The sequence below is a fragment of the Notechis scutatus genome, chromosome 1 (genome assembly GCF_049901735.1).
Source record: "Notechis scutatus isolate UNSWTSFEM ecotype Mainland chromosome 1, rNotScu1.2, whole genome shotgun sequence".
Lineage (NCBI taxonomy): Eukaryota > Metazoa > Chordata > Lepidosauria > Squamata > Elapidae > Notechis > Notechis scutatus.
In genome coordinates, this window is record NC_142009.1 from 65,282,508 (window position 1) to 65,297,588 (window position 15,081).

Sequence of the window (15,081 nt, forward strand, 5' to 3'; positions counted from 1 at the left end):
AGCCAAATAACATTAGATCTAAAATCCAATTTTCAGTATAGACGTATAGTTAATTGGTCAGTAGTATGGTTTTAGTATGCCAACTTCCATTTTTTTTAAAAAAAGAATGAATGTGTTTTAATTTTAAAAATTCAAATGAAGCAGAGAGGATTGTATCATAGGCACATTAACCCACCTTGCGAGCCAAGGGCAGAGTGCAGCCTTAGTTTAATAAATAATGATAGTATTTATCAGTGTAGACCAAAGACTTCCTGCAGTTAACGTTAACATAAAAGGTAGAAGGAATTAACCATAGAAGTCCACAAGTCTTTAAGATGGGCAGGGGGTTGGACTAGATGACCTACAAGGTCCCTTCCAACTCTGATTATCTGTTATCTGTAAGTTGCCATGGTTGGAGACTCCTGCTTTAGTTCACAACCCTGGCTATGAGAATTACATTTGCCTAAACTAAAAGAGAGTGCAGATGGATCATAAAGATTTCAGATGGATCATCTATAAATGGGAACATGTGCACCTTTCACAGCAATAGTATGGAAATGATTGTCATTGCCTTCTTTTTTTTCAAATGTTTATTTACTTTCCTGTCTAACCCTCTAGTTCAGGGGTCTCCAACCTTGAAAACTTTAAGACTTGTGGACTTCAACTCCCACAATACCCCAGCTAGCACAGGAGTTGAAGTCTACAGGTTTTCTACAAGGACTACATGTCTTCTACAGACCCCTGCTCTGGCTGGACAACCCTGCCAACCCTCCTATCTCAAGCTCTCATCATTAGGGCTGAAGTTGAAGCACAGTCCTACAAATTAGATGCAAGTCTGCTAACTTTCTGACATCAATCAAATTGACTAGGTGCCAATCAGCCAAGATTGACATCAGTGAAAACTGACTGGGTGCCTGGTGAGTTTGATGTAAAATTTAAAATTAATACAGAAATCAGACAAAACAAACTAAACTTTGGAAAGTAAGAAATTCGAAGAAACAAACATAGATCTACTCACTCCTACTAGTTACAATTCTAATTTACAACTTGTGTGGCCTCAAACTGAAAAGACCAACATGCCTCCTACACATTGAATGCATGACTATCTTCAAGAAGAAGCAAGCATCATTTGAGTGACTGCAGCTGGATGACCAGAGGTTACTTAGAATATTCATAATGTAATATCTGAATAGGATTGCAATATAGTTGGTTAGCAGCAAATATAGAATAGCAAAATTAAACACTTTGTATAGTACTTAAATTCTTTAATTCATAGTTGGAAGCTATAATAAAGGCTAGCGGATTAGATGTCTTCAAAAAGGTTAGCTAAATTCAGAGAGATATATCAGTGACAAAGAAATGTAATTCCAGCTGCCAGAAATCAAAAGAATTTTGGTGTTCATGTCTATCTCTGACTGCATTTTGCTGCAGAAAAACTTGTAGATGAAACAGACTCAATTGCATTGTTTCCTGGATTAGGAGATTCTTACATGTCTTAGTTACCACTCATTTAGATTACTGCAGAGCTCTGCCATTCAGGAACTATATTTTTTCTAGAACAAAGTAGTGTGAGTACTTTTTTTGGCTCCTCTACCCTATAAGTTTCATTGCTTATCAGTTGGCTTCTGGGTACAATTCAAGGTGCTGAATGTCGTCCATAAAGCCTTCATGGTTTAGCACCTGGATATACAGGTCTGTCTTTTTCAAACTATTTTTCCCTGTCCTGTAATCTCTCTTAAGATGAGAATGCTCTGAATCCCATCAACTAAATGTATCATTTTATGGAGCCTGGACAGATCTCTTCTATGTTGCTTCTCACATCCTTTGGAACAGCATTTTCCCTGTGAACTTGTCCCACTGTTGTCAGGTCCAACTTTATGGTAGCTAGCAGGCCCAGGGCCTCTTGTGAACTTAATGAGCATTATAAGATTTTGGTGTTTTCTAAAAACAGTTGCTGATTAAAATTTATTTTTAGTTGCTTATTTATGGTATGTTTTAATCCTCTCTTTCTCTCTGTCATGCAAGCAAGCTTTGTAAACAAAAATAAACGTGGCATTTATGGTCTTTCAAATTGCTATCCTAGAAGGAAGAACCTGCAAAACAGAATAATTACTCCTGTTGACAACTAATGACAAAAACAAACATCTCTGTGTAAACAAACTGTGTACTTTTAAATAGTAGGTTATTTTATTTTAATTTTAGAGGATCTTAAAAATATTATCCAATTGATTAATTGGTACTCAATTAAAACCCTCAATTCTGATTCTCCTTGAGCTTTTGTTTGTTATAATAGCATTATCCTTAAATAACAACACACATTTGAACGTCAGTTTTATGAATTTTTTAGTCAGCAAATTTAATTGTTAATGGAAGAGCTGTACTAAATGAAAGCCTGAACTGATTGCCTGAGCAATCAAAAATAGCATGATTTAGGTTTTATTTTTGAAATAAATATTTTTAGCAAATAAAAAGTGAGCTAAATGTAAGAGAATATTCACCAATACATACATTAACCAGAGATTATAATATTATAATCTCAAAATGTAATTAATTTCTTCCCACAGTTTTCATTACAGGTAGTCCTTGACTTACAACTACAATTGAGCCCAACATTTCTGTTGTTACATGAGACATTTGTTAAGTGAGTTTTGCCCCATTTTACGGCTTTTCTTGCCTTAGTTAAGTTAGTAACCCGGTTGTTAAGTAAATCTGGCTTTCCCAATGATTTTGCTTGTCAGAAGGTTGCAAAAAGTGATCGCACACCTTGGGACACAAGTACAATCTTTAGAAAACACAATGAACTCTATCTACAGGGAGGAAAGAAGCTAGAGGTTTGGAAAGAAGCAAATATAGCATTAATATCTAAAGAGGAACTAGATTTAGACTTTAACAAGATACCATGCAATCATTATTTAATAATGACCACAAGTTGTTTCACATCAATTTTAGCTGATAGACTAAAATAATTTTGTAAGAATTTATTCATGATGATTGATGTGGATTTTTATCTAAAAGACAATATTAGAAATCTACTGGACATTTTGGAATATTTGGAGCAATATAATGAAAAATAAGCCACATTTTCTTAGATGCAGAAAAGTGTCATTGATACTTATAATAGAGCTTCATATGAGAAGAGGTGAAAGGTCTATTTATATGCAAAAAAATATTCTTACTCAGAAGGTTTCAAAGACCATTAAACCGAATGTGCACCAAAAGTCTTACTTGTATTGGTAGCATGACTTTCAACTTCAAATGAGATACTCATTACTCCACACCCCAATAAAAGCTAAACATTATTCTGATTCCATGAAAGAGCAAACTGGTTGGTAACTGGTTGGTAGTGAAGTCAACTGTAATGTTTGATATATTGGTCATCATGTGGAATAATTGCAACTTTATCCTCTTTTTAAGAAATATTTTACCTTTAGTACTAGCATCTCCTGGTACAGTTTGTCCACTCCCATGACTTAAAGGACAAATAAATAAAACTTTAATGAAATATTAATATTGCTCCGTGGTTTAAAGAAAATTCCATACAAAACTTCTAACAGGAAAACAAATTTTGATCAGTTGTTATTAACACAGAATCCATCACAAACATTTTAAAATGAACAAATACAATATAAAGATTAGCATGAAAAAAATCCCATTCATTCAAGCCGCTTTTATACAAATCTTTGCAGCTATATACAGTTTTTTTTAAAGAAACCTTATCTTACTCGATTAAGATCAGTTCAAGATGTTCATTAGGTTGACTGTATTTTTCAAAGGTTAAAAGGATAACTACAATATATGAATATAATAAGTAAAAACATAAATTTCAATTTAAGTGGCAATTGAACATTAACATGATATTCTATGCAAAATTTGACCCAGTCATTCTAAATTAAACATATTCAGGCATAAGCTTCCAGCTCAAAACAATTTACTTTGTAGGTCTGATGTACGGTTTTCAAAGTCATTTCAGTGAATTTGTAGCTTCTATGCTTTCTGCATTGTTTCAAACCCCACCCAAGACACATTGGCATACAACCACATTTAGTTACTCTGGAAGGGCAATAATTCAAAATCAAAATAATCACAACACTCCACATAACACTCTGTATCTACCAGTCTATGTTCTGTTCACCAATAGCGTGTTGGCAATGCACTTAATTCTGCACATGCAGCAAGCTCTTTGCTTTTGTTTGCATTGATGTTAAGCATGTTAAAAAAACAGGACATTTAGAAGCAGCTGATTTTAAAGGCATTTGCAGGAACCATGCAAAGACTGAGACATAAAACTATGAAACTGACATCTAGAAATACTTCAGGTAACAATTGCAATGGTGAAAGGCTTTGGCAATGGTGAAAAGCTGTGTTTCATTTGGAAAACATAAAAGATTCCAAACATTTAACATTTAACCCAAGAGAATTCAATTTCAGATTTTTTTGGGGGGGGGGAATAAAGGATGAAAATAAGATTTACTCCCATGCATATATCTGCAAGAAATGTATAATTTACTGGGAGTATGTCACCTGATCCAGTTCTTTGCCCAGAGGGCTAAACATTTTTTTATATGCCCCAAGTTGTAGAATCTGAAACCAGTTCCTATAATAAATGATACAATCAAATACTTGATAGGCTGCTGGAAGGCCATCACATTTGATACAAGCACTTTACACTGTAAGAAATACACAGGAAATAAGAAACACGTGAACATACTCAAAAACACACTAAACTACATAAAGAAATCCTTTTCCACTCTCACCTTCTCTCACAGCCACCTCGGGCTCACTTTGCTGTGAGATGGTCAGTGCCTCCACTGGCTCTTCCTTTGCTGGGAGAGGTGGAGGAGAAGGACCTTTAGCAACAGGATGAGTAATCTGGGTCTTGCCAAAGACAGGTGGCTGAACTCTAACTGCAGGGTGATGATATAGCTTGTTTCTATGAGAGCCAGAAACCGTATAGCCCATTCCACCAGGGCAGATTTCCTTAAAAGCAGCTAGATTTGGGATGGGAAAACATTCCTTTTAAGAATCTAAAAATGTAACATTTTTGACACATTGGAAAACAAAATAAAGAAAATCTGACATGAAGAATGTTTTTATAAATGTTATGTATTCTACTGTTAAGCAAAATCACAAATTACATGACAGTAACACTGCATAAGTTACATGGGAAGATATATTGTTCTTCCTAGAAAAAGGTTCAATTTGAGAATAAATTCAACCAAACAATGGGCATTTTTAAAGTGAATTCTAAATTCACGTTCAGGATCACATGAAGGATTCTGAGACTTGAAGCTTCTCTCTCCTCTCTAGTGCAGTCTTGGAGTAGGAGATTGTAAGCTATAATTACTCAAAATCAAATTTCCCAATATAAGTTTACTGTTGTTTGGTTGATTGGGCAATTTATTGTTTACATAACTTGAAAATTCCTATTTCTGTTACACAAAACTTTTATTCAGAAGCACAAAAACCCCTCCTTTAATTCCATCCATGTTTCATCTACAATAAACTGGTATCCTTAACATCATAGTTTCTTCCCACCTTAATCTGTCTCAGATACCTAATACGGATAAGAAGCCTTAGGAATGCCACTTCTGTGATAATTACAACCATGAAGACCAGTGTCACTTTAGAAAATTCTCACAGACACACACATTTCAATGCATTTGTGACCATCTTGTAAAATGAATTATGCAGTAACAAACATCACTCAATAAATGCTTTGTAATTGGAAAGCTGGTCATTGCAAAATATAAAAGGAAAAAACCTCATATATTGAGGTTTCCAATGATAGGAGATACAACCAATACAAGATTATGGTGAACGATGTTACATTATCATCTATGTGGTATGTTATATACATGGGTGCAAATACATCCATTTTCTGGGAACCTCTTACCTGTTCCTGGAAGGGGACATTTTTCACAGTGGGGGCCCCAGGCCTTGCCAACACTGCAACAGCAGAGCTGCTTGCTGAGCTGAACAGAGAGAGGGTGCATACACTGCTTTCCTGCACTGACAAACCGGTAGCAAGGCCCTTTCTCTTCAATGACCATGGGATTATCAACTGCAGCAAAAAGGGAAGGAGGATGCTGAAGTTTACTTGAGAAACAAAATAGGGAAACACCACAGGAGTTCCACCACCAAATAAGGAAAAAAAAAACTTCAACACATCATTAGAGAGAAAAGGATGCCGCTATCTAGAAACAAACATTTCTCATAAGTCATATCTGACATTAATTTGATACAGTTCAAAAGTAAAGCCCAAATTGTTTAGAAGTAAAAGCCAGTGTTCAAATTAGATGCGGCCATGCTCCAATAACACAGAATTAGGAGAATGCCTTATTCCCATGCAGAAGCACTTAAGCAAGCTTAAAGCAGGTGAACAGTAAAAATTCAGAACGCTGACAGATCACACACTCAATTCGAACACTCACATTACAAAGCTATGTCACAAATGAATTACAAAATGACAACTTTGACTTGATAAGTAAAATCATTTAAGGTCACCAAGGAAACTGGAAACTAAAGTCATTGCTAATTAATCAATGCACATAAATTAAATCATTGGGGAGAAAAAATCAGCTAAGAATACTATCATCCTTCCCAAATGCGTTGTTCTTTTTCTGCAGGTCTTTCCAAATTCACATCACCAAAATCTGAAATTCCTTTAGTTAACAGAACTACTGTTAGAATTACTGTTCAGAACTACTACGGAATTACTGTGGTTGTTCTAAAAAATCATAGTTATAAGAACAGATAGCAAGGAGTCAAAGTGAAATTAGAATATATTGTATCTCCTTCTGATACTATAAAAATAAAACAAGCTATATTGGCAGGAAATTTGAATCATGCTAAAATATGGAAAAATATAATGAATAAGAATGCTAAATCAGATGTGATAATAGCTAAGCAAAAATTTAAGTCATGATCACCAAGCTGGATCAAGTTATAAATTATATTCCACACACACAAATCTGTTTCTTCTGTCCTACAAAAAAAACAAGACATTTATCAAATTTACAGCTGATTAGTTATAATCATTTTAGTGAATCCTATTTTTTTCAGATTTGGCATGGCTTTATTTTAAAAGATATTTTGCCTTTTCCAAGAAGATCCCGGGTCTTCTTACCAAGACTTGCCTAGATCCCAAGTGTTTTTATTGATTCTTAGCAGAATACATATTTAATTTGTAAAAGAATGGTTCAAGAATCAACCTATCCATTATCCAATTAACAGATGTTGCACAGCAGCAGTAATTGATAGATTTCACCCATATTCTGATATATATTATGCACAGGACATTAAAGAAGTAATTGTTGATATTCTTCAACTTGACAAAGACCATCTTTCTTTATAATTCTTCAAGTACAAACAAACCTAGAAAAGGTTATTTTTCTTTATCTATTTGTATACAAATAAAAATAGGCAGAAAACATTTCAGCTTGAAACAATTTTTTACAGATGCAGTCTAATTATAATTCAATTAAGGTATACGATCAATTTAAATATAACTCCTGTGTTTCAAGCCAACTGTGTGTAAATAATTGTACACAATAATTTCTCTCTCATTTATTCTGGAAAGGGAGAAATTACAAAAAGTGACAATATATCCATTGGGCTTCAAAATGTTTTAAAACAGAAGTGTACTTATAAAGGATCACATTGTATTATTTGAGGATCTTATTAAATGATTATTAGGTGTCTAAGCTGAAACAGCCTATAATATTTCTACTGAGCATGGAATTTGCAATACAGTTATGATGTGATCATACAGTGTCAGGCACATTCCATCACATTTAGTTTTCTTAAAACAAATCTGCCTACAATCTGGAGTTAATTTTTTGTCTTGCTTTGCTATTTATGGGGAGGGTGGGCGGTTTGGGAAACTGCATTTCTTTCAGAATGTTGCTTTTATAGTTGAAATAAGTTCTTTCAATGTGAAAATTCATGTGTTGCACTCTATTGTACTTTTTTAAAAATGGCACAGTTTAGTTATGAGCAAAACAGCCCACCTCTAATAAAATGGTGGCTTTTAGAACCCAAAGATTCCCATAAATAGATAAGGCTTTTCCTCCCAATCTCAGTCTTTCTAGTAACACATAAAAAGAAGACAGGTTTAAGGAATTCTATAAAAATTATATTCAAGATTCATTATTAATTCTGTCCAAGTAGGAAAAAGTGTGCAGAGTTCATTATGTGGCATTACTATCTTTTCATATAAATTCTACTCCTCTACTTTCCCCGCTCAAATAATATCCGCTACATTTCATGGTATCATTTTTAAAAAGAAATTTTCACCAAAGCTTTTCCATATGCATATTTTCTTGGCTACCATCACTATTATTATTTTTGTAAAGTTTTATATTTTCTGGCTTTGGGAAAAGGAAGAAAGAAAGCATCTTTTATTATATATTTGTTCTAGGACTGGGTTAAAAGAAAAGGAACCTTTTGGAAACTCTAGCACAGCAAGAATTCGTAGGTGACAACTAATCTGCAGTAGCATCCAATAAGTAATTCTTCTGAAATTGATTTTTTTTAAAAAAAGGCCTATGTGTGTGGAAAACTTTTCCAGCTGCAACCATATAATCCAGGGATGGGCAACTACGGTCCCTTTATAATCTGTGGACTTCAATACCCAGAATTCCTGAGTCAGCATGGCTCAGGAATTCTGGGACTTGAAGTCCACAAGTTGTAAAGGAGTTGTAGTTGCCCCACTTGTTATAAACTATAAAATAAAGCACTGAGACTAGCACATGTTTTAAATAATGCCAGAGACCAAACCATGTTTTATTGGCAGAGAAAATGAGAATGCAGCAACTTTACATCACTGAGAGCTGACCCAATATTCTTGCAAATGACACCACGCAACTTGATTCTTATTTCTAATAATTAATTTATATTTTAAGCTTTATAAGTAATCACTACTTACCCATGATTAATAAAGTGATTCTCACTTGGGACTAATTAGAAATTTTACATGTTACTCCTCAACTACTTTTCCAAGTTTCAAAGACAACCCATATCTTCTTATTCTTCTTTATACAAAAACATCTCAAGTCATTCCAGGTGTGTATTAAGTTGGCAAAAATAGCATGTGAACTGGCTGGTCAAAGGTATGCCTAATAAGAGTTTCCACTATCTTGGCAGATAGGAGAAAGGATCACTAACTATGGAAAATACACTTGTTTATATGAAAACTCTGAGATCAGAGATTGCTCAACTGACTTATATTACTCCATGCAAGCAGACTTTTCAGTTGGATTTGAATTGGACATGTGAGATATTTATGAACCACTTGAGAGCTCCATCATGTAAAAGGCTTTTATTAAAAATGTGACTGTAACAAGGAGAACAAGGCTCTATTTTATTTGATTTACAATTCTTAGCAAAAGGTTTCCACAAATGGGACTTGTAACAAATTGTTGGCTTTGACTCATTCCTCAAAAAAGTTTCAGCCAACCATCTTTTCGGAATCCTCCTTTACATTTTCCCCTCTGTGTTTATATTTTTTTTCCTTGCAATAAATCACAAACATGCTTTGGTTATTGAGCACGCTCAGCTCTAGACTGGGTTATTAAAACTTTAGGAAGAAAATAATTTATACATATGCAAAGCTAAGGGACTACTAAGAGAGAATGGAATATATATATATGCAAAGTCCTGTTTTATATATATATGCAAAGTCCTGTTTTTATATATATATATATATATATATATATATATATATATATATATATATATATATATATATATATATGTGTGTGTGTGTGTGTGTGTGTGTGTGTGTGTGTGTGTGTGTATGTATGTATGTATGTGTGTGTATATATATATATATATATATATATATATATATATATATATATATATATAGTATTCAGCTTTGTTCTGGTATTTTCCCACATCATTATAGTTGTGCTTTTAAAGATGTAGCAATGTTTCGGCAGAATCTCATCTGCCATCATCATCATCTGTCAGACGAACACAATATAGAAGCCTGATGATGGCAGATGAGATTCTGCCGAAACGTTGCTACAACTTTAAAAGCACAACTATAATGACGTGGGAAAATACCCGAACAAAGCTGAATACCATACATATATATAACAGGACTTTGCATGATTTGAAAAGGATCTAGAAGAAATATTTTAGATTTTCCATGAGCATTATACTCTCCCCAGTCCATTCAAGTAACCCTTTAAAAAGTTGTAGCTGCTTTAAGAGTCTCCTTAGCAAAGTTAGGAAGCTTTAATAAATGGAAGAGAAAAGCTGTATTCATGAAAGATTCAAAATACTTCTTCCTAATTATTTCTGAAGCATTCATAGCATGCCATATAGGATAAAATAACAGACCTAGTAAAGTAATTATTAAGGGTGAAGGAGAATGATCCTTAATAACCCATGCAATTCTTGAAAATGAAAAGACCAAATTAACAATGTAATTGTATTTGCAGATCCAGCTAAAGAGGCTTTATATACTTCGTAAGATATAAATGCACTAAATTTGTATATTTATTTGTATCCTGCCTGTATATTTTTTTTACAAATAACTCAAGCTGGTGAAGATATCCAACATACTTTCCCCCTCTTTTTTCCCCCCACAACAACAACCTTGCGAGGTGAAGTGAGCTGAGAGAAATAACTTAAAAGTGATTTGAGTGATATGTTGGAAATTATTAAGTAATATCTCAAAAGATCTTGCAATCAACATGTCTGGGATGCTCCGTGATAGGTAATAACCCTTACTTTCATAAGCACATGGGCATTTAAGTGCTGGTAAAATCAGAAATTGTGAGATATCAAAACATAATTTACATATGGTTGTTCAAACCCTGTTGAGATCCATGAGTCTTAATTAGTAAATTTTTAAAAATCAGTTATTTTACTCAGCCATTGATTAAACCCCACTTTGGAGGCAGGGGGTGTTGGTAAATGGTCTGCTGGTGCATACCCCAAGAATTGGTTTTTTGTTATTTATTTGGTAAAATGAACTTTCTGGATTTTACTGCAACATACAATCTGATTAAAACTACCTTTCCGCATTTATTTTTAAAGCAAAACAATTCAAAATAGTGAACTGAAACTTCTCCTAGTCAGAATAACTGCCACAGGAACATTTAAATTGACAATGACTAAGCTATTCCAACACAAATTTTAAGAAGGCCGGGAGAAAGGAAACACACAACTAAATGGTACTGATTGTTTTGGTTACTTACGGATACATCTGGAAAGAGTAGGATCTGGTACAAATCCCAGTTTGCAGGTACACCTATAGCTGCCCATGGTATTTAAACACTCACCATTAGGGCAAACCCCTTGTAACTGGCATTCATTAATGTCTGAAAAGGAACACAACTGATTGTCAGTAAAATAAACCTATATTAGAATCTGTATAAACAATTCTATCAAACACTAGATATTACAGAATTTTTCAGTTCTCAAATCTGGTCCCCATTTTTCTCCTATTTAAAACACACTCTTTATAACACAGAAGGAATGCCTAGAAAATACCAAGGTGGCATTCTTTAATATAAAAAGAATATTAGCAGTTATTGATAGCTGAATGATTCCTGAGTATCTGTAATATTCCTGTATTATCTTTTTATATTATCCAGCTTTCCCCCAATAATAAAGCTCCCAGTGTACCTGAAATATAACATCAAGGCAATGAATTAGTAGGGAAGGCACACAGTGAGATTCAGTATGGTTAGGGCATAAATGTCTATGCCTGAAGAATAATAAACCTATTCTCTTACTAGAACGTACTGTAGATCAGATATGTTTGTTTTTAAATATTGCCCAATCTATCAACACCAATGCCATTTTAATATCAAATAATAAGAGGGGACATGTAAAACTGATTAAATAATTTCAATGTTAGTAAGAAAATCAGAGCACTTTAAATTCTGATACTAACTACTGTTTAAGAAGTATAATTCTTATTATATCCAATTTAACAAATGTTTAATAACTGTACATGAAGCATGGCTTCTTGGTAAACTCTTTAAGAAACCAGTGTACTGATATTATCTTGCATTATATAGCCAGAGACCTAAAAGTAAATAACAAATCTTAACATGGGGAAGGGGAAAGTATTTTGAAATGACTGTTTCTTCAAACTTTGGGCAAAAAGCCATGTATGTTTTCTATTCATTACATATTAATTCACCTATGGTTAGTGATCACCTACTTGAAGCATATTGTTAAGCTGAATATATTATATTGAAACCAATCTGCTAAAGCAGTTAGGAATGGAATCAGAATTAAATTGAGAGTTCTGTGAAAAATAGCAGTTTTAAAGTGCTTTCTTTTGTCTATCTTTATCAAATAAAATTCATAAAAAAAATTCATTTAAAAGCAGTTTTAGTTTGCCTTGGGAAATATTTAAATATATGGGAAGTGAAAATATGTCTTAAAAGACACTAAAGATCCAGTTTGAGTCTTTCTGTTTCTATACTGAGAAGTAATATGGAATAATATTTAGACTTATAGCATAGATGTTCTAAACGATTTGAATCCAATTTCAGCCAATCACCACCAAAGCCCATGATAAAATGGTATTTGACAGTTATGGTCACAACCATAGCAATGGAATCAGTAATGAACCCAAGAATCTGCCACATTCAATTTTATGCCCCCTGGGGAAAAAAAGTGAAGGCCTTGGACACATTGTCGGCCAGATGAAAATTTGGAGCAACTTGAAATCCATTCTTGAATTACAACAATTTGGTTTATCAAATACAATACCAAGTGAGACCTATACAGTTTAAAATCTGCCTATTATCTGTGAACATACTCAGAACCTAAACTTTATTAGCAGACCTACCAATACTAATTTTTAAGCTAATAGTTTGCATAAAAATTTATAGGATGCCTATTATGGAACTCAAACCATTATATGAACTGAAATGGAAGGACACAGATCTTTTATGAGATAATATATTATTACAAACAATAAAACCATTAAATAGAATGGACACCCAGTGTTGGCCAATTGTGCCCATACATACAACAGTCCTAAAGTTCCAAGCCTACATATCTTTTTCTTTTTTCTTCCTGTTGATCGAAGACTGAAAGTGAGTGGGTCAGTGGCAAACCAGAAATAATCAATATGTTTCATTTTTCATTTTGGCTGGACTGCAGTCTGCCTAGAACAACTGGATTTAATTTATGAGCTACAATGTGTTCTTTTGTGCATCAAACTAAACAATTTATGATTTGGATGATATTTCTATGACAGGGATATTTAAACCCAAAAACTGTATTATATGTTATTTGTTAATATAAGGTTTAAAAAGTAAATACTTCCAATTATATTACTTCCACAGAATTTATTTTTTAAAGAATTAGTGTTTGGGATGGTAAAGGGCATTGGAGATGTGAAGTAAATAGATATTTCATTTATTGTCACTCTCAAGCTTCAGTTTGCTATATATATAATTGTTGTGAGCCCAAAGTTATTGGGATTTGGGTGGCAAACAAATTTTATAAATGAATTAAAAATATTTTACTCTTCATAATTGGCAACAGGATTGAATAATTCTGTTTTTTTATATTGCATTTTCATTCACCCTGAGCAATTAGAATTCTGATTCTTTTCTCTTTATTTTGAATATATCTTTAAAAAGTAATCTCTGTTGTCCTTAGCATTATTTAGCTCTTTTGATATCCTAGTTACAGTTCTGAGTTCCATGTCTTCACTCTTTCTTGGCAACTTATTTTTCTTTCCATCTTCTTATATGCATTATTTCTTGTTTTTAAGGTTCCACTAAGCTTTTTGTAAAGTCACATTGCTTTTTCTGCTGTCTTTTATTTCTCACCTCACTGAATTTCTCTGTAAGGATTTGATATCCTTTCAACATCTCATTTTTAAAGAACTCCTACTCATCTTGAGTTCTGCTTCCAATTAGGTCTTCTTGCCCTGGACTATAACTTACGGTTGGCTCTGAGTTTATTACAACACTATAAGATTTAATATATACATTTGATTAGACTCAGTTTACTTTCTCTTAAAATCAAGAATTCCAAGATTACATAGTTACCTTCCCCCAAAGTATTTATTTAATTTTCTCAATCAAGTCTTCCCTATTGGTTAGCATCAAGTGAAAGGCAACGGATTCTCTAGTGCTTTCTTTCACTTTCTGAAGAAGAAAATTGTCAGCAAGACAAGTCAGGAATTTCCTGGAAAGATCACGCCTGGCAGAGTTTGTTTCCCAACAGATGACAGGGGAATTTAAATCCATCATCACTATTGCTTCAGGCCTTTTGGAAAAATCTGTAATTTGCTTTTGAAAAGTATTTCCATTTTCTCCTTTTTCGGGTGGGAATGTACTAAACATTAACAACTGCACAACTTTTATTCGCTCCTCTACTTATTTTAACTCAGGTGTTCTCTATAGTATTAGCATGTTCCTTCACTTTCTAAGCAGAGGGAGATATTTTGAACAAACATCTATACTTTCCTTTCTGTGGTTTCTTTAGAACAAAATACCACATACTGTGGAAACCCCACCCCAAAACCTCTGATGAACTCTCTCAGCACTTTCATCTAGATGTTCAACAGATGTTAAATGTGTTAAAGAATGAAGAGGAAAGAACCGATCGGTGGGATGCCAAGAGACAGGGTCTATGGCATTGAATAAGCATCTCCTAGCACCTACATAAAGCTCCTGCCTGAATAAGAGGGCTCATCTACTGTAGTCTTCCACAAAATTATAATTTAGTAACCATCCAAGAAACAAATTGCAGCATAAATGTCTGAATGGTATATGCAGGATGCATATAATAATGCAAATAATAATCCTTAGCTCTTCCTCTTTCCATCTCAAAAAAACAACATGATTTGCTCCCATATTTTATTTTATGTCATTGGATATGTCTAAACTCAAATAAATGGATAAAGTTTACTGACAATCAATTCCAAACTTTATTTAACAATCCAAGCATGTATCAACTACCTATGAACAGTAATTGCAATGCATAGTTCAGATGGGAGAGAACTCTTTGACCTGATCACAGACAAAAGGAAGGATGAATAAGCAGCTTATGACTTTAATACAAAGAATTACATGTAGACCACTGTAAGCAACAGGGTTAAAACTGATTCCC

General features: G+C 33.6%; 1 protein-coding gene across 2 annotated transcripts in view; it reads right to left on the bottom strand.

Moving 5' to 3' along the window:
- Positions 1–15,081, bottom strand: part of LTBP1 (latent transforming growth factor beta binding protein 1) — a 214,393-nt gene that overhangs the window by 68,924 nt on the left and 130,388 nt on the right. Inside the window, exons 10-12 of one of the 2 annotated variants that reach the window (XM_026680798.2) lie at positions 11,190–11,312; positions 5,873–6,040; positions 4,734–4,967 (exon numbers count right to left, since the gene is read on the bottom strand). In XM_026680798.2, the coding sequence (XP_026536583.2) occupies positions 4,734–4,967; positions 5,873–6,040; positions 11,190–11,312 (525 nt within the window). The remainder of the gene's footprint in view (positions 1–4,733; positions 4,968–5,872; positions 6,041–11,189; positions 11,313–15,081) is intronic. The other variant, XM_026680806.2, reaches the window with a different exon arrangement.